Source organism: Mobula birostris, chromosome 16, assembly GCF_030028105.1.
Source record: "Mobula birostris isolate sMobBir1 chromosome 16, sMobBir1.hap1, whole genome shotgun sequence".
NCBI lineage: Eukaryota > Metazoa > Chordata > Chondrichthyes > Myliobatiformes > Myliobatidae > Mobula > Mobula birostris.
This window is the reverse complement of record NC_092385.1, coordinates 25471793-25490999: the sequence shown is the minus strand read 5'-3', so window position 1 is coordinate 25490999 and position 19207 is coordinate 25471793. Positions and strand designations below refer to the sequence as shown.

Sequence of the window (19207 nt, the reverse complement as noted above, 5' to 3'; positions counted from 1 at the left end):
TACATTCAGAAAAAGTTGCAACACATTGCACAACATAATTTAAACATGTTGCTCAACTCCTTGCACCACCCCCACCAACCGCCCCAAACTCCACCCTGAGGGAATGAATACGAGAATGACTCATTTGGCCAGGGTAAATTCAAGTGGCGTATCATACTAAGGGCAAAATATACAATCTGAAAAATGAATGGAAAAAGAAACCATTGTTTCAGCACTATTGATTTATACCTGCACCATGTCACTGAGCACAGGAGTACAGAAGCTTTGATTTCAGTTATTTTACTGATGTATGAGTGAAATACACTACTGGATCAATATCCAAACTGGAAGGCAGCCAATGAAGGCTGTAAAAGTTGTTAGCTCAGATTCAGAAAGCCTCTATGAATAGCTTCAATACAGAAACAGAAATTTTGTTTAAAACAAATGATACTTCAAAAACTGTAAGGTCTGGAGTTTATTTTTGTCTGAAAAGGCACCAAATTGAAGATGGGATACAAACACTGCCATTTGTCATCCATTTAACTACTTCACTGAAGTCTGTAATATTGAGGCCAATTAACTTTCCTATTTAAAAACATAGAAACTAGAGTGTTTTAATTTCTGATGTTAAGCAGCAAACTTTAAGGCACACCTTCAACTGCTTGGTTAAGGGAAAGCAAGGCAAAATCCACTCTTGTCATTCATCTTCCAATCCCCATGGCTCATGTTTTGATTGATTTTCCAACTGGGAATTAACATTTCATCTAGTCTTACTTCCACCCTTTTGCTTTTCCCTGCTCCCATCACCCTTGTCATTTAATCTCCTCTACTCAGCTTCCCATGAGAACTTTTATATTCCGTTCCTTCATAATTTTTTGTACCTCGAAACTTCTGATCTGCCTAGCTCTGCTCAAAAATACTACACCCAAAATGTTAAGTAATTATGCTCATTCCAAGTAATTCCCATTTAAATGACTGTACACGAAGAAATGGATACATCAAAATTGATTTAACAAAAAGGTTTTTACTTACCTGTGGTACTCCAAGCCAGTCGTCTGCTTGTTGCATAGCTTCACGTGCATTTTCCACTGGTTTATTAGTGTCCCAAATTTCCCAGTCTGGGCACAAACCTGAAATCCAGCAAATCATTAAAGCATTATTGACACCATCATGTATTCAGACATAATGTTACATCAGTATGTGTATAAAGCAAAGTTCCTATACTAGAATTGGCACTAGAAATAATTTGAGAATCATTATACAAGTCATCTCTTGAAAGGTGCCAACAAGCTAACAGACAACAAAATCATTGGATTATTTCAAAGACAGAATTAAATCATCCCCTTACCCCAAAGTCACTAATAAAAAGTCAAACGTAAAATAAAGTTAACACCCAAAATTTAAAGATAAGACTGCTTCAAAGGCCTGTGGCAATGCAGGAAGGAAACACTGCCATCAGGAATCAAAAATCCATCCTCATGTTAAGTACTGATGGTCTGTAGGAGTATTCAGGGCAAATTCTGCCGCAGTTCTGGACTGGTAGTTTAACTGGAATCCAGGACTTCCCACTGAAGGATGCATAAAGGAGAACGAAACATTACCCACATTTTTCACTTACAGTTGAAAGAACTACTGCCCAATGTCAGAAACAATCAGCTCATCAGCTATATCCATTTCAGGCACTGTTATGCCAAAGACTGCAAACTTGTCTTCAAATAAGACTTGAAGAGCTGCTTACCTGGGGCACAGCTATCGACAAGGGCGCCCAGGGCTTTGCCATCTTTCCAGTCATTGCTGAAGTTGGTGATTGGCAAATCAGGTAGCTTATTCTGAATCCATCCCAGTAGTCTTTGTTTGGGTGTCTGATTCTTTGCATCATCCGCTCCTTCGTCATCCCAAACTGGCATAGAAATGGAGTAATGGAGAATCAAAGTCCATATCAGTCCGAGAATGAGTTTCAGATTCCCATCCACAATTGCTTTGCTGTCTGAAAATTAAAAAAAAACATTCATTAGTTGGTGCAAGGAGTGTGGAGGAGAAAATTTTATAACAAAGCTATTTTTTACATTTCTATTCCACAAAATTTTGATCAAATATACTCCACAAAAGGTTTTGCAGATTCTGGAAATCCAGAGTAACACAAGATGCTGGAGGAATTCTGCAGGTTAGGCAGCATCTACGGAGGGGAATAGACGGCTCAAACCGTCCACACTTTATTTCCCTCCACAGATGATGCTGCCTGACCTGCAGAGTTCCTCCAGTATTTTGTGTGTGTTATCCATAACTGACCTTGCTGCTGATATTTGATTGCAGGTAATACAAATATTGAATTATTATATGAAGGCCACACTATGGATACTTAACAGGACTTTTCCTTTAAAAAAATACTTCAAAAAGTTTCCAAAGTATCATGGTAAAAGTTAAACCTCATTCAGGCCTCCAGATAATTTAAGCACTACACAATTATTCGGGTAGATGGAGTTTGTCAGCCTGGGAAGGCAGTCCATCTAAGAGAGGGAAACTCTGATTTCAAACCTCCGCTGCCTTGCGGCCATACCCACTCACGGGAAAGGCTTTGGGAGTAAACCCCAAGGACAAATCCGGAGCTGGAGTCCCTAAGGCAGTCCGACGTTGCCTTCAACCTCGTTCTGGCAACTAATGCGATGACACTGGTGCCAAGCTGCATTGGCCCTTGCCCTTCCCTTGGACAACATCGGTGGCGTGAAGAGGGAAGACTTGCAGCATGGGCAACTGTTAGTCTTCCATACAACCTTGCGCAGCAGGCCTGCGCCCTGGAGAGGACATTCCAGCGTTGCCTCATCGTGATGGCAAGACTTTCCAGGTGCAGATCCTTGGTCTCGGGAGACTAACGGATGCCACCAATTATGTCTAATTTACACAGTAGTACTTTAATGTCAAAACTGATCATAGCCACCCCCACTACAAAGTGCTATTTCAGCACAGGAATTAAAAGACCAATAAACACTGCTTGAATACAGTGGATCCTGGTTAATTGAGACACAGTGGGACCAGCACATTATGGCCCAATTAAGCGCTACCCTGACTGGCTGAAGCTTCATGGAAATAGCTTAAAATATATAAAAAGATTAAATGAGTAACAAAACATGTATTTAAATGAAATATAGAACAATATTACTACAGTACTATAAAACTAGTTCCTAATACTTATGGATGGAGGCATTCATTAACATAGCGTTTTTTTTGACTATAAATGAGCAAAATCAGCAGACACCTAGTGCAGATCATGAAATATCTTCCTACAATGCTGTCGATGATTGCATCCTCCAAATCTTCATTTTCATTGTAATATTCAAGATGATTGTTGATATCTTCAAATGTTTCAAAGTTCCTAACTTGCTGATGTAGTGAAATTGTCTCATTTTCACTCCTAGCCATTTCTGGCATCTCTAAGCCTGAATGCTTGAAGATGCAATGAGCAGAACAGTTCTGACAAGCAACACACACAAAATGCTGGAGGAACTCAGCAGGCCAGGCAGCATCTATGGAAAAAGATACAGTCAACGTTTTGGGCCAATACCCTTTAAGTGTTACTTGGATTTCCAGCATGTGCAGATTCTCTCTCGTCTGTCATTTGAGAATAGTTCTGAATTGTCTTACTGCTCATTACTGCTGTAACAGCGACAAGTCGCTGCATTGTGTAGTCTCCAATGACCACACAATTGCATGTGATTGATGCAAGTTAGAAACTGTTCAGCAAGTCTCAATTAAGCAGCATAGCTCCAAATGAGTGAAGGGAATCCCAGCTATTTTCTCAATTAGACTTTTTTCCCAAATATATACCTGCCCCAATTCACAGGAATCCACCATATACCTCTTCTTCCTTGCACTTATTATTAGAATAGTAAAGTTCCACAAACTTAATGCCATTCCAAAATAAAGTTAGAACCACAAAACCCAAGACCAACAAGATATAAACCAGGAATAGAACAAGGTCTTTAGAATGTGCTAACTGTGCTTACAACCCAATAGATTAGGGGTCGCCAACCCGTCAATTGCGATCGACTGGTCGAGCTTTCAGACTTTCCCAGTAGATCCCAAAGAAAAATCAAAAATAAATACACAAATACTGTTGTAATGTGAGCATTATAAAAGTAAGTAATACTAATTAGGATAATGGTAATATAGCAATATTTTCGCTAAAAAGCTGTTTATAAAGAGAGATTGTTTCTGGGTTGCCAGGGTTTAGTTCCGTTCTTTCTGCCCAGTGCGCATGTGTATAGTTCCCCCGCCATGCACCACATTTTCAGCGTAGTCTATGCTGCATCAAAGTGACCAATCAGATTAGGGATAAGAGTACAGACTGTCGCAAACATCAATATACGGCAGTGTCCCCAACCTCCGGGCCGCGAAGTATGCAGTGGTAGTCGGGATGCACACAGCACATTTTTAAGAAAAAAAGCCGAAATAAACAAGCTAATTAATTAGGTGCTGCCCGGCACGTAAATATCGGCTCAGATCAGAGGCGACGCAATCGGCAATCGCTTGTGATATCCTGATAGCATAGCGGAGGCTCCACGAAAGAAGGCGAAAACGTACTAATTCCATCCAGAATGGGAAGAGGAATTTCTACTTACCTTGGTGAAAAACAAGTGTGTATGTATGTTGCGCCACCAAACACAAGCACTGACTAAAAGAGGGAATCTGGAGCAGCACCACAACACCAACCACCAGGAATTTAAAGACACCTACCCCCAAAGAGTGCAATTCCTGCCTGGAAAGTTGAGCTGAAATCGGGGTTGAAGGCCCAGCAATCGTTTTCCACAAAACATGCTGCTCAAAATAAGGCTGCTATTGAAGCATCATTTCGTGTAAGTCACCTTTTGGCTGAACACAAGAAGCCTTTTACAGATGGCGATTTATTCAAGGAAGCAATGGTCATTACTGCAGAGACTGTTTTTAATGACTTTAAAAACAAAAACGGCATCACAACCGCAATACGTAATATACTGCTTGGCCCTGCAACAGTAACAAGGAGGGTACAGTCACTGTCAGAGGACGTGAATATTTTTCACTACAGTTCGATGAATCCCTGGATGTAATGCAAACAACTCAGCTTGTTGTACTTATCAGAATGGCTTTCCAGGATTTTACAACAAAGGAGGACTTCCTCACTCTTTTGCAATTAAAGGAAAGAATGAGAGGTGAGGATATTTACAATGATTTTTTTTTTAAATGTCTGTGAAAATGACAACCCCATTCATAAACTGGTGGCAATTACTACTGATGGGGCTGAGCAATGCGCGGTGTGCGTGTTGGTTTCATAGCACTAAAAGTCAGTGCCTACTTCGGGTCAATTTAGCTATGTGAAATTACATTTTCACAGATGAAAATTATTAAATCTAAGTACAGGAGCTGATTTACTGAGACACCTCACTCGGGTTGCCAACTTTCTCACTCCTAGATAACGGACAAAAGTAGCAGTCAAATCCTGGGACATTTGTGTTTACCCCGAGAAAGACTACCATGACCATGAAGCCTTGCGCGGGCACCTGTGTGTGCATGCGCGTACATGCCAATTTCTTTTCTTTACCCCACCAGTCGGTTTTGGCTTAATCTTCATTATTTCTACTTGATATAGGCTGTGTATTTATCATATCATTCCTGCTTTTACTATATATTAGTGTTATTTCAGGTTTTACGAGTTATTTGGTAGGTTATTTTTTTGGGTCTGGGAACGCTCAAAATTTTTCCCCCCCATATAAATTAATGGTAATTGCTTCTTCGGCGTAAAGCATTTTGGCACGAAAGGTTTCATAGGAACGCTGTACCTTAGCGGGGGGAATACGGGACAGTTGGCAACCCTACACCTCACGGACTATCTCAGACTGGCCGTCTGTAGTTATGAGCCAAATTTCAGGGAACTAGCAGAAAGTATTCAGCCCCAGTCATCACACTGAGTGCAACAGTCAATTTTTATTCATTTATTTTTCATGTTGAAATAAAATTAAGTAATGAAACTTAGAATTAAAGGTGAAGTATTGTAATATTCTTAAAGAAAGACAGCTATCGCCTGTTTGATATGCTAGTTACAGTGTTTTCTTGTTTGAATTAATTTGAAAGTTTGACAAAAGTATTTTGTGTAATTCAAATACAATTCGCCCAAATAAAAGGCCTCAAATTGGAAGTACAATCTGAGCTGTTTTTTCTCTAAACGATTTAGTAGGTAGATCTTGCCTTTCACAGAGGTCGAGGTAGAGGATCTTGGGCTTAAAAAGGTGACCACTACGATAGATCAAGTGTACCCACAGGTTGCAGAATGTTTGATTTTATTCTCAATTCAATATGAATATCTTTTCATGCAATTGTTAAATATTCTTTGATAATACTTCAATTAAAAATGTCACTTTTAACCTCATGTACTGCCCCTGTTGTTATGTATCCTTTATGATTCCTTACCTAAGGCCCCAAGATGTTATGTACAGGAACAAGCAAAATCAGTTTCAGTTTAAGAAATTAATACTTAGTATAATAAAAGGATATTTTGGGAGATAGCCAAGTACAGAGGTGAATTATAAAACAATTGAAATTGGCATATTTATAATGATTAACAGGTGCATTTACTCTTGTTTGATAAGGCAGTAAACTAACATTTGGAAGAATACAATGGACCACATTTGCAAATATTTAAAATGAAACCCTAGGGTTGAAGTATTAAGCATAACTATACTATAGACAACTTAAATTATTTGTTCAAAAGCAGCACATTTGGCATTTCTTACTTTGCATTTGAAAACAAACTAAATCTGTTTCTTCATGTAAAGCACAACAAAATGTTGCTATCGTGTTTACAGTGTTCTATAGATGAGGTAGATATTTATCGTCAAAATTTTCTATTGTCTCCAAATAACTTTGAAACAAGTACTCTACTACCGCATCCCAAATCTTCAACCATCTTTTAAAACTTGCACCCAATGCAAAATGATGATAAAGCCATTTTATCAAAACTCAGGTATACGATGGGCCTTCTGTACACTTTAAGGTTAATTGCTGTGGATTATCTTGTTTCAACTGCAAAATACATTCAAATCAGTTTGCAGTTGGAAAGATGTCCTCTGGTGATATCATCCTCCCTCTTGGCATGTTATGCAACAGGAAGTGCCTTTGAACCAAGCTTTTATTTATTGTCATTGCAACATACTACTTTTTCCAAGGATATTTGACTCAGCGACAACAGGAGATGAAGGTTACTGAGCGTTTATTAGAACAGTAATCACCCCATGGTCAGATTAAGGTTGGTGTAACTCAATGATGGCGTAATTCATTTGAGATGTAACCAAAATTTGTCAACCAATTCCTCATCATTATAAGAAAGCTCGCTCATTCCGTTAAGTGCCATGTCGTATGACGTGGGCGATCATGGTCGTTCAAAGAACCATGATTGCTCTTGGCAAATTTTCTACAGTAGTAGCTTGCTTTTGCCTTCTTCTGGGCAGTGTCTTTACGAGATGGGTGACCCCAGCCGTTATCAATACTCTTTAGAGATTGTCTGTCTGGCGTCAGTGGTCACATAACCAAAACTTGTTATATGCATTAACTGCTTTTACGACCATCCACCACCTGCTCCCATGGCTTCACACGGCCCTGATCAGGGGGCTAAGCAGGTGCTACACTTTGCCCAAGGGCAACTTGCAGGTTCGCAGAGAGAATAAGCACCGTGCACCTCCTTTGGGGAAGCCGTATCTCCACCTCACCACCCATATAGGACAGCACATCTCCTAAAAAGGAAATGAAGTCATTCATCACGGGTCTGGCAGTGATATCTGTGCCTGTTATGACTGATCCAAGGAGGAGCTTGCCAAAACTAGGTGTGGCTGCTGCATGTTTCACAGAAGCTGAATACTACCTGTACATAAAAAAAATTAACCAGTCTTCACATCTGACATTCAGCGTTCATTTGGACCAAAGTTGATCAAGAACAAACCTAATGTAGTAACTGACAAACAGGATGAAGGGTCCTGACGAAGGGTCTTGGCCGGAAACAACGACTGTACCTCTTCCTAGAAATGCTGTCTGGCCTGCTGCATTCACCAGCAACTTTGATGTGTGTTGCTAATGTAGTAACTGTAAAGGATCTGCAGGACAGCGTGAACAAAAATCATCAATTCATGATTACTTAAAAACAGCACTACAAATTTTGGATCATCCACGCACAGTAAAAATGATGAGCTTGTTCAAGGAGCACTTGCATGGGGTTCTGGATAGGTTTGTCCCATTTGAGACAGGAAAAGGTAGGGTGAAGGAGCTATTGTTGACAAGAGCTGTGGAGCATCTTATCAAGAGGAAGAAAGAAAGCATACCTCAGATTTAGAAGGACAGAGAAAGCAGGGCACTTTACACATCTATAAGGTAGCCAGGAAGAAGCTTAAGAAGGGGTAACAGGAGAGCTGGCAGGGCACACGAGGAAGCCTTGACAAGTAGAATAAGAACACCCAAGGTATTCTACACATACATAAACAAGGGGTAGACTTGAGTGAGGGTAGGCCCGATCAGGGATAAGATGAAATGCGCCTGGAATTGGGGGTGGTAGGAGGGGAAGAGGTCCAACAGGCTCAGGACCTTGACAAATGTGAGATCAACGTAGAACAGTCTAGTAAGCTGGAACAAGTCAACGTTAAGGAAGAGGAGATGCTAAAACTTTGGAAAATCATTAGGATAGTGGGCCCAGGTTACGATGGGAATGAGGGAAGATATTACTGTGCCTTTGGTAATGATCTTTGTATCCTCACTGGCCACAGGTAAAGTACCAGAAGATTGGAGGGTGGCAAATGAGCTCTTCACTTTGGACTTGATAGAGGTGTACATGAGACAGAGTGAACAGTCAGAGACATTTTCCTTAGGATGTTAATGCAGGAGGGCATAATTTTAAGGTGAACAGAAGACAGTATAGGAGGGATGCAAGCGGTAGTTTTTTTTAAAAAAAAACACGGTGGAGGGCACATGGAACATGCACCCAATGGTGATGGTAGAGGCACAAAGATATTTAAGAGACTCTTAGATAGGCACAGGGAAGAAAGAAAAATAGAGGGCTAAGCAGGAGGGAAGTGTTAGATTGATCTTGGAGTAGGCTACAGGGTTAGCAGAACATGATGGACTGAAGGATCTGTTCTGCATTCACTGAAGAAAAAATGTTCAATGGAAGTGCAATAGGAGTCCCAACAGTACCACTGCTGATCACTGGCTCTCCTGCTGCTCAAAGATTTAGTGGCATATTAACTTCCTAAAAAGCTTAAAAACTGATATATAAAATATTAATATTAAACTCTTCACAGCCACTTCAAATCAAAACAAGATGTGAATATTCACATGGTCCTAGGAAGCAGAGTCTTACTCCAATGCTTGAATTACAAACTTCAAGCCCATAGCAAATGTTCAATGGAGTAGACAAGGATCTGGGATCACTAAGAAATTCATGCAGCTCCTGCAGTCTGTAGTGGGGCAGGCAGATCCAAAAGTAGATGAATGATCTTGTGAGCTGTACCCAGCTCTTGCAGGAGTTCAGATTATATTTCAGCCTTGTAACTGAGACATTACCTTAAGCATCAAGTCGATATTTCAGCATTTAATGAATGTAGCTTCAAGTTCAGAAGCACTAAAATTCTGGGTGCAATTTGTGGCACAAAATTTCAAATCTTGAATCATGCATGCCAAGATGAAGGGAGTGATATGTGGAAGGTCATAGTTAGTCTAGCATTCGGGCATGGCATTCACGCAGAGACGCCCTTCTGTTGTTCCACACTTTAAACAGTCAAATAACAAACTGATTCTGATCAAATTTGGAATGCAAGAGAAGAACAGGGAGGGTGACTGAATAGTTAGTCTAATATTCCATTGGGAAAAGGCTGGAATCTATTAAGTTAGTTGCAGGATACTTAGAGAGACATATGAGGCTTCGGAGCTGTGTGTCAGACATGACTACACACAGCCCTGGGGCCCTACAGGGGACTGTATTACCCTTTCTATTTACCCTGTATATGTCGGACTTTAGATACAACACTGAGTAATGTCATCTGCAGAAATTCTGATGACTCAGCAACAGGAGGACAGGAGGATGAGTAAGAGGCCCTGGTGGAGGACTTTATCAAATGGTGTAAGCTGAATCATCTGCAGCTCAACAATCAGTAAGACAAAAGGAGATGGTGATGGACTTTAGGAAGACCAAGCCTGCATTGCCCTGTTACTATTGATGAGGAAGTGGATATGGTGCAGTACTACAAGTACCTGGGGGCAGGGGAGGTGGGAGAGCACTTGGATAACAGACTTGAGTGGAGCACAGAGACTCTGCACAAGAGCCAGAGTTGCCTCTACTTCCTGAGGAGACAGAGGTCCTTTGGAGTATGCAGGCCTCTCCTTCACACGTTCTACAAGTCTGTTGTCACCAGTACGCTCTTCTATGCTTTGTGGTGTGCTGGGGCAATGACATCAACACGGGTGATGCCAACAGGCTCAATAAACTGATTAGAAAGGCTGGCTCTGTTATAGGAGTCAAACTGGACACACTGGAGGCTGTGGGAGAACAAAGAACCCTCCGGAAAATCCTAGCAATTCTGGACAATGTTTCTTACCCTCCGCATGCCACCTTAGCTGTGCAGAGGAGCGTTTTTAGTAATAGACTAAGACAACTGTGCTGCTCCGTAAGAACACTATGAGGTCATTTTTACCCTCGGCCATTAGACTCTATAATGAATCAACCTATAGCCAGGGAAGTGATGACTTCCTCCTGTTGGAATGTTTGTGGTAACTTATTCTTATTCTTTCTACTTCTAATATTTATATCTGTGCACTCGCAATGCTCCTGTGACACTGTAATTTCCTTTGGAATCAATAAAGTATCCATCTATAACAGAAAATGCCTCATGGTTTTAAGTATTGATAAGTGCATTAGTTAAAGCATGTTTAACACACTGGGTGCCACACAGTCGTGCAGCAGCAGGCATGGCCCTGTTATAGCATAGGGCATCGGAATTCCGATTTCGATTCCGACACCCTCCAAGGAGTCTACATCCTCGCCATGGAATGCATGGGTTTCCTTCCACAGTCCAAAGACATACCAGTTAGTAGGTTCATTCGTCATTGCAAGAGTGGCCCATGATTAGCCTAGGGTTAAATGGGGGGTGTTGCTGGGAGGAATGGACAGACAGACAAGAGAAATTAAAAAGAAACCCTATTGATATAGAATCTTGATTTCCAAGTTACTTGACATGCTCAAAACAATTGTTACAGTACAAGGGAAGAACTCCATTTTGGTTCTTCTGAGAATTGGATGGAGTAGCACAGGAATCAGTGGACTATCAACTTTTTAAACATTCTATCTCAAGAGTGAATTAGGTGACCACACAACCCAGCAATGCTGAACATGCACAGTTCTACTTGATTCACTACAAAACTAACAGAAATTATAATTGATTCTTGCAATTATACCAGCTTAACGTAGATTTAACACCACCCTTGGGACAACATTGTTGAAAATACCTAGTACTTGAAAGATGTGCAATGATTAATGCATCATGTCTGTGGGGGAAAAGTATCATTTCAATGAACCCAAGTAAAGTTACCAACCTTGCCAAACTATACAGATGCTTTTCCTTCAAAAAGTAACCTTACAAGGTGTTATGTAACAAAAAAAAAAAATCAAATTATAGGCTTTTGAGACCATACTCTATTTACCAGAAATCATTTTGTACCTTCAAGTCTTTGTACAAATCAAGTGCCTCAAGGTTAATCAGCAGACCAAAATGACAGAAATGCAACAATTCAGAGCAAAACTTTTAGAGAGGTGACATGCCCAGACAGTAGCCATCAGGGATAGGATAATGATTAGAATCCAGCTTTCTCTTCAAACTAAACTTTGCGCTCAAATCTGTGGCAAGATGCATCCATCTATATTATCACATAGAGTGGTGGGTGTGTGGAATGCTCTGCCAGTGAAGGTAGTTGAGGTGGATACAATAAGGTCTTTTAGATAGGTACATGGAGTTTAGAAAAATCGAGGGCTATGTGGTAGGGAAATTCTAGGTAGTTTCTAGAGTAGATTACATGGCTGGCACAACATTGTGGGCCGAATGGCCTGTAATGTGCTGTAGATCCTGATCAACTAGTGAACAGCCTTTAACACTTCTCCCCATCTTCCTTAATGGGAGAACTTTCATTTAGTCAATGACACTAGTCACATTACAGACTGCTAATTTGACAAATCAAACACACTAGATCCAAATTTGGGATGAAGACCATCTAAAAATGTCACTACTTTAAAAATGTTATTACAGGCCAGTTGATATAGAAGATACAACCTACAAAATGCTGATAATCAAATGGTTTGATTAGTACATTACTCAGAAAATTAAGCCCCTTCAGTATAATTTCTCCAATGCCACAGTCTTTCGGAATGTTTGGGAAAGATTAAGATGACACTTTAAGTATCAACTTTGATGTAATTAAGCAGAAATAATTTGGAAAACTGGTGTCTTAAACCTATAAATTGCAAGAAACTGGGACGTGAAGTTGCACCACAGACTAACTCAGTACAACCAAAATCACTTATGAACGGATAGGTATAAACTGCAAAACTAGATTAGCTTTGTCACTTGTACGTTGTAATACTGTGCAATGTGTCACCAACCAACAGTCAGCGGGTTGTGCCGGGTGTCGCTCACAAGTGTCGCCATGCTTCCAACACAGCATGTCCGCCAGTCGCTGACCATAACCACAAATGTTTGTAATGCGAAGGCAAGCCACAGCACCCAAAGGAAACCCACAGAGTCATGAGGACTGCGCCACTGGAATTAACAGCTGAGCACATCGACACGCAGGAAGAACAAAAATCTTCAAATCCACAGGCGCCTTGCCTGAGTTGCAACCATTATTGTCAACATTAAAGCACACAGATGACAGCCTAGAAGTAGCTTGGGGCAACGGGAAGGGTACATAGCTGGATTAATCATGCCATGGTTAATTTTCAAGTGGAAATACTGACGCAAGAGCCTGTGTCACACACAAGTTTTAAATGAGGTATTGAACTGTTCCCACAAGCTATGGGCTCATTTTCAAGGATGCTCATCCCAGATTCTTTACATTTATTGTTCATTTACTGACGACTTTTTTTCTTTTTGTATTTGCAGTTTGTCTTCTGCACACTGGTTATCTGCCCTGTTGATACAGTCTTTCATTGGTTCTATTATGGCTATTGGATTTGAGTATGCCCGCAAGAAAAATTAATCTCAGGGTTGTATATGGTGACATATGTACTTTGATAATAAATTTACTTTGAACTAAATTTCAATAATAACACAGCAATTCATACATTTAAAAACTATTTAAACATTTTAATATACAGTACATTTCCCAACTATGAAAAATTAAGCATTGCACAAGTCTGAACCAATTAGACCTCTGATTATAGGAATTTTAGTATACAGTAAAATTAGTTGGAAAATTTCAAACAAAAATCACTTCAGTAACAGCTAAATTTCCAACAATTTAAAAATCATAACTCAGGTGATTATGGAATCCACGGCAAACTTCAACCAGCACTGACCCACTTCACCACCCACCACCCTTCCTCACATCTGAACATATTTAAACAGATAAATATTCGGCCAAAATGAAATATCCAATTCCAAACACCAATGTTAAATCCTGATGAAAACTTAAGCAAAACTCTCAAACCTTGTATAATCTATATGCAGTCTTAAAATTGATGAAATTCCACAATATTGCATTAAGAATTTAACCTATTGTTCATCATACTAGGGACAATTTTGAAGGCTTGAGAACTTGCATTACATTTCCAACTCATCATACCAGCAGTTCAAAGACTTTGGCTGAATATTGCAGCTATAGCAAGCATAATGTTAACCCTCCAAATTGAATAATGCATTCACCTCAGGCTAACTTAACTTTCATAAATCAAAGGTAGTGGGTAACTAGGCAGGACAGCAATTTCACTGCAAGTTTAGGCGTTTTGCTTTTGCAAACAGATTAATCAGAACACTTGGGATGTTCAATTTATTTGTGGGCCCAGCTCCAGAATTAATTCAATTCAAAAATGGTGCAGACCTTTCAAACTGTTTGTCACAGCCAAAATCACCAGAATTTGTGCAACAGGCCCCATGGTGTGCTTGCAACTTTAAAGGCGTCAACATTTAAGTGTGCCAATTGCAAACACAAAAGACCAAGTTAGATTTTAAAGGCCCATAAACTCAAAGTCAATGGGAAGATTCCCATGTTAGCAGAGAATGTCCCCTCATTCACTACCCCTCCCTCTATCAGCTCAGAGTCCTTTCCCCACCCTCCACTGTTTACTCCAAGACCAAACGCAGATTAAACTCTACACAATACTGGAAGAAAAATGTGCCTTTAAGTACAATGGTAGGTAATTCAGTGGGGGAGATTTAATCAGCCCAATGGCCAAGAGTTTTCTAACAACATAAGCCTTTCAGAGAATATGACAACTTTCAGCATTTCCATTCCTCCAGAGTATAAAGCCATTAACTATTGGATGAGCCATGCGTAGACAGCTTGCCATTTCTGCAGTGCTCCCCATTCTAATTTTAGAGCAAAGTTAATCTTTTATGCTGTAGTGCTAACTGATAACACATGGTACCATCTTAGAACAAAATTCATAATTCCAAAGCTGTGCAGAAGGTCAGACATCATGGGGAAAGGGAGAACTGATCATTCATGTATGAATTTGCCCCATCCCAAAACTAGAAATTCTGAACATTCCTTTAAATTTTACTGGTCCTCTCCTATCCAGCACTTTTATTAAATATAAAAAAGTTACTGTAGCTGAAGTTTGAGAAGATTCAAACTGCAATGACATGAAACAGGTCATTCTCCCAACTATTTAAAATAAAAACTTGCAAGTCCATAAGACCACAAGACATAGGAGCAGAATTAGGCCATTCAGCCCATCAAGTCTACTCCACCATTCCATCCTGGCTGATCCCAGATCCCACTTAACCCCATACGTCTTCTTGCTATATCCTTTACTGCCCTGACTGATCAGAAAACGATCAACTTCTGCCTTAAACATATGCACAGACTTGACCTCCACGCAGTCTGTGGCAGAGTATTTCACAGATATACTAATTTCTGGCTGCCTCCTGCCTGTCAGCCATTCCGCTTTCCATGCCAGTATCTTTCCTGTAACACCACAGGATTTTATCTTGTTAAGCAGCCTTAAGTGTGGCACCTTATCAAACAACTTCTGAAAATCCAAGTAAATGACATCCACAGCTTCTCTTTTGCCGACCCTGCTTCTTACTTCCTGGAAGGACTCTTAACAGATTTGTTAACTCCAGTTAGTCCTGACGAAGGGGCTCAGCCTGAAACGTCGACTGTACCTCTTCCTAGAGATGCTGCCTGGCCTGCTGCATTCACCAGCAACTTTGATGTGTGTAGCTAGTTACCCTTTATTTGATGTACATAAGCCCACGTCCAAACCTGAAACTTCACTGTGGAACATTTGGCCTGAAGTAATCAGCTGTTAATTAGATACTTCCCCAAAACCCTTGTGGATGCATGAAAAAAAAGGAAATAAAAGTGAAGTTTTCATGGTTCTCAGGTCACAGTGCTAGATATTATTGATCACTGAATATCATTTCAAACAATCTCTATAAACAGGCGAGACAAAAATATTGCACAGGTCCATATACTCGTCCGAGTGACCATTCGCCAGTGAATACAAAGCCTAGTTATCTGCAATGTGTGGATGTGCATGAGGTAACTCATCTTCATCTATCTCCAACACAGACCAGAACAGAAACAGGCCCTTCCGGCCACAACGCTGTTTCGAACCAATCAAACAAATGGCTAACAAATCTCTTCTGGCTACACAATATCCACATCCTTCTATTTTCCTCACATTCACGTGCCTATCCAAACATCTCAAAAATGGAACATGTTTTATTATGTTCGTTACTGTGTTATGTGCCGTAGCCTCCTTTGTTCCTCGAAGTGGCAATGGATAAAAAGTGCTGGGCTGAGGCAGGATTGACCAATAGAATCAATGCAGTTGTCAAGTTAGAGCAAATGGGAGCAACACTTTATATTCAGGTTGGCAGCTACCCAGATTGATGGGATTAATATTGATTCCTCCTTCCAGTTAAGAAAAAATTCTTCCCCCCCCCACCACCTTCCCTACTCTGACCTTTTCCCTCTTCTCACCTGCCTATCGCTGCCCCCTTCCCTTTCTCCTATGGTCCAGTCTCCTCTCCTGTAAGATTCCTTCTCCAGCCTTGACCTTTCCCACCCACCTAGCTTCATCTATCACCTTCTAGCTGGTCCTCCTCCTTCTCCTCCTCCTCCTCTCCCTACCATTTTTTCCTGGCATCTTCCACCTTCCTCCTCAGTCCTGAAGGGTCGCGGCCTGAAACGTCAACTGTTTATTCATTTCCATAGATGCTGCCCGACTTGCCGAGTTCCTCCAGCATTTTGTGTGAGTTGCTGTAACTCTTGCTCGGGATAATATCTGATATCCCACCTTGTACAGATGTGAGACAATATACTTCCATTCAAGATAAATACAAAATGAATTGGGTATGGTATGACCCTGACACTGATGAAGTACAAATTCTCATTTAATAATGCTTGTAGAAAGATGGATATTGCAATCATTTGTGCTTTTTACCACTAGGTATACACAACCAAATCTGTCAACAATTCTTAATTCAATAGATCCGAAAAACACAATTACTGATCCAAAGCCTGTCAATAGAAATAGTACAAGCCAGTTTTTTCCAAACTGTAACAGACAAGTTGCCTAGTAGTAACAGCAAATAGAGTAGAACACGGATTAGTTGATAACTGCCACCAATGTATATTCTAGGTTACAGGAGAAGCTGGCTATCTTTGCTTGTATTTTCCTCCATCAATCCGCTTAACAATCCTTACTCACCTGAGCAATGCAAACTGCACAAAGAAAGTATGTGTCCAACTTTATTGCAGATAGTGGCTTCAACTACCAAGACATCAAAATTAATGTTTTCCAGTTCACTCAAGTCTTATTCCTGGACTGTTTGGTAGGGTTTAAGTAATGTACAAGTAATCATAAGAATGGATTTTAAAGCCTCTAAGGACCACATGTTCCTGCCCAGAGTCACAAACATAGCACATCCTGTGCAGTATGCAGAACCATTTTACTGGAAATTTAGGATTTGCTATTACACTTTTAAATAGTGGTCTGGAGAAAGTTACAGAACAAAAGAAAAGTGTTCACTTCTAACATTCACTTCAAGGTTTACTTGGATTTTTAGGATGGATAGCTGAATTTCTGACACCTAATCCAGTAAAGAATTTTGACTAGAATACGTCTGTGCCAGAATATAGAGCAATATCAAATTTCAAAATGTTTCCCAAAAAAATTAAAATTAGCATCAACCATTTTGTAGCACACAATGTTAAAAGTCTTACTTATAGCCCCTCAGTGTCCTCAAACCCCCTCAGTTGTTAAGTGAAGAATTATCACAATTTCATATTGATGCATTAATATTAGCGCCAAGGGCTGCTAGAGCGCATTCTGGGAAGGAGTTTATTTGCATTTACCACATTTCCAGATTTATTCGGGCTCGAGATTAGCAATTGGTTTTTACTACCATCAGCAAATCAAAGGTGGTGACAAATTAGTATATACGAGGGAAATTGAAAATCTGGTTGAGTGGTGCAGTGGTGCAACTAAAACAACCCCTCACTCAACATCAGCAAAACCAAAGAGCTGATTACTGAGTACAGGAGGAAGAAGCCAGAGGTCCAGAGGATCTGTCTTGGAACCAGCATGTAAGCACTCCTACTTAAAAGAATTTCCCACTCGGGATCAATAAAGTATTATTATTATCGCTATGCAGAAGCTTCTGTAACTTTGGCACATCATGTAAAACTTTGACAAACTTCTATAAGCACACAGTGCAGAGTTCTAACTGGTTGCACTATGGCCTGGCGCTGAAACACCAATGTTCTGAAATGGAAAACTACAGAAAGTGGTGGATCCATCACAGGCAAAGCCCTCCCCACCAATGAGGGGATCTACATGGAGGGCTGTCACAAGAATGCCACATCTAAAGACACCTACCACCCAGGCCCCATTCTCTTCTCATTACTCCCATCAGGCAGGAGGTATAGGAGCCTTGGGTCCCTCCCCATGAGGTCTGGAACAGTTGTCACCCCACAACCATCATAGCATGAATCATTCTCTCATCACCATGACGAACTGATCCTATGACCTTCAAACTCACTTTCAAGGGCTCTTTGTAACTCATTCTCAGTATTATTTCTTATTTGTACAGTTTGTCTTCTTTGGCACTCTGGCCGTTTCTCAGTCTTTATCCATAATTCTTCCATAGAATTAAGTTGGATTTCTTTATTTTCCTGTGAAAACCCCAAGAAAATTAATCTCAAGGTAACATGCGCACTTTGATAACAAATTTACTTTGAACTTTGAGAAATAAGACAATACAGCAATAAGCAAAGCAAAAAGTAGTGATTCGCTAATATGTCAATAGATCTGAAAGAAACAAGTGCCTCACATCTAAAAAATGATTTCTGATTCTTTAAAGTAGATTATCACTGGGATAAATTCACCTAGATATCCAATTAAAGATAAATTGTTCCATCTCCCTTTGGCCAGTCCTTAACAGCTCATTATTTATCATGAACAAGAGAAAGTCTGCAGATGTTGGAAACCCAAGCAGCATACACACACACGTACACACATCTGGAGGAACTCAGCAGGCCAGGTAGTATCTATGGAAAACAGCACAGTCAATATGGGAAAAATGAGATGAGGAGCTGGAGTTGGAAGGTGATGGGAAAGGAGAGAGAAACACGAGGCGATGGAAAACCAGGAAGGGGAGGAGGAGTGAAGTAAAGAGCTCGGAAGTTGATTGGTGAAAGAGATACAGGGCTGGAGAAGGGGGGGGGGGGGAGAGGAGCACCAGAGGGAGGTGATGGGCAGGTAAGGAGATGAGGTGGGAGGGGCAAAATGGGAACAGTGATGGGGGCATTACCAGAAGTTTGAGAAATCAATGTTATTGTCATTAGGTTGGAGGCTACCCTCCCACTCTCACCTTATCTCCTTGCCTGCCCATCATCTCCCTCTGTGCTCCTACCCCTTTTCTTTCTTCCATGGCCTTCTGTCCTCCCCTATTAGATTTCCCCCTTCTCCAGCCCTGTATGTCTTTCACCAATCAACTTC

The 19207-nt window shown here is 40.5% G+C and overlaps 1 protein-coding gene across 5 annotated transcripts in view; it reads right to left on the bottom strand.

Annotated features, from left to right (window-relative positions):
• The window catches only part of flnba (filamin B a), a 175940-nt gene that overhangs the window by 85379 nt on the left and 71354 nt on the right, over nt 1–19207 (bottom strand). For all 5 annotated transcript variants that reach the window (XM_072280460.1, XM_072280458.1, XM_072280461.1 and 2 more), the window contains 2 exons: nt 1718–1966; nt 1012–1109 (listed from right to left, as the gene is read on the bottom strand). In XM_072280460.1, the coding sequence (XP_072136561.1) occupies nt 1012–1109; nt 1718–1966 (347 nt within the window). The remainder of the gene's footprint in view (nt 1–1011; nt 1110–1717; nt 1967–19207) is intronic.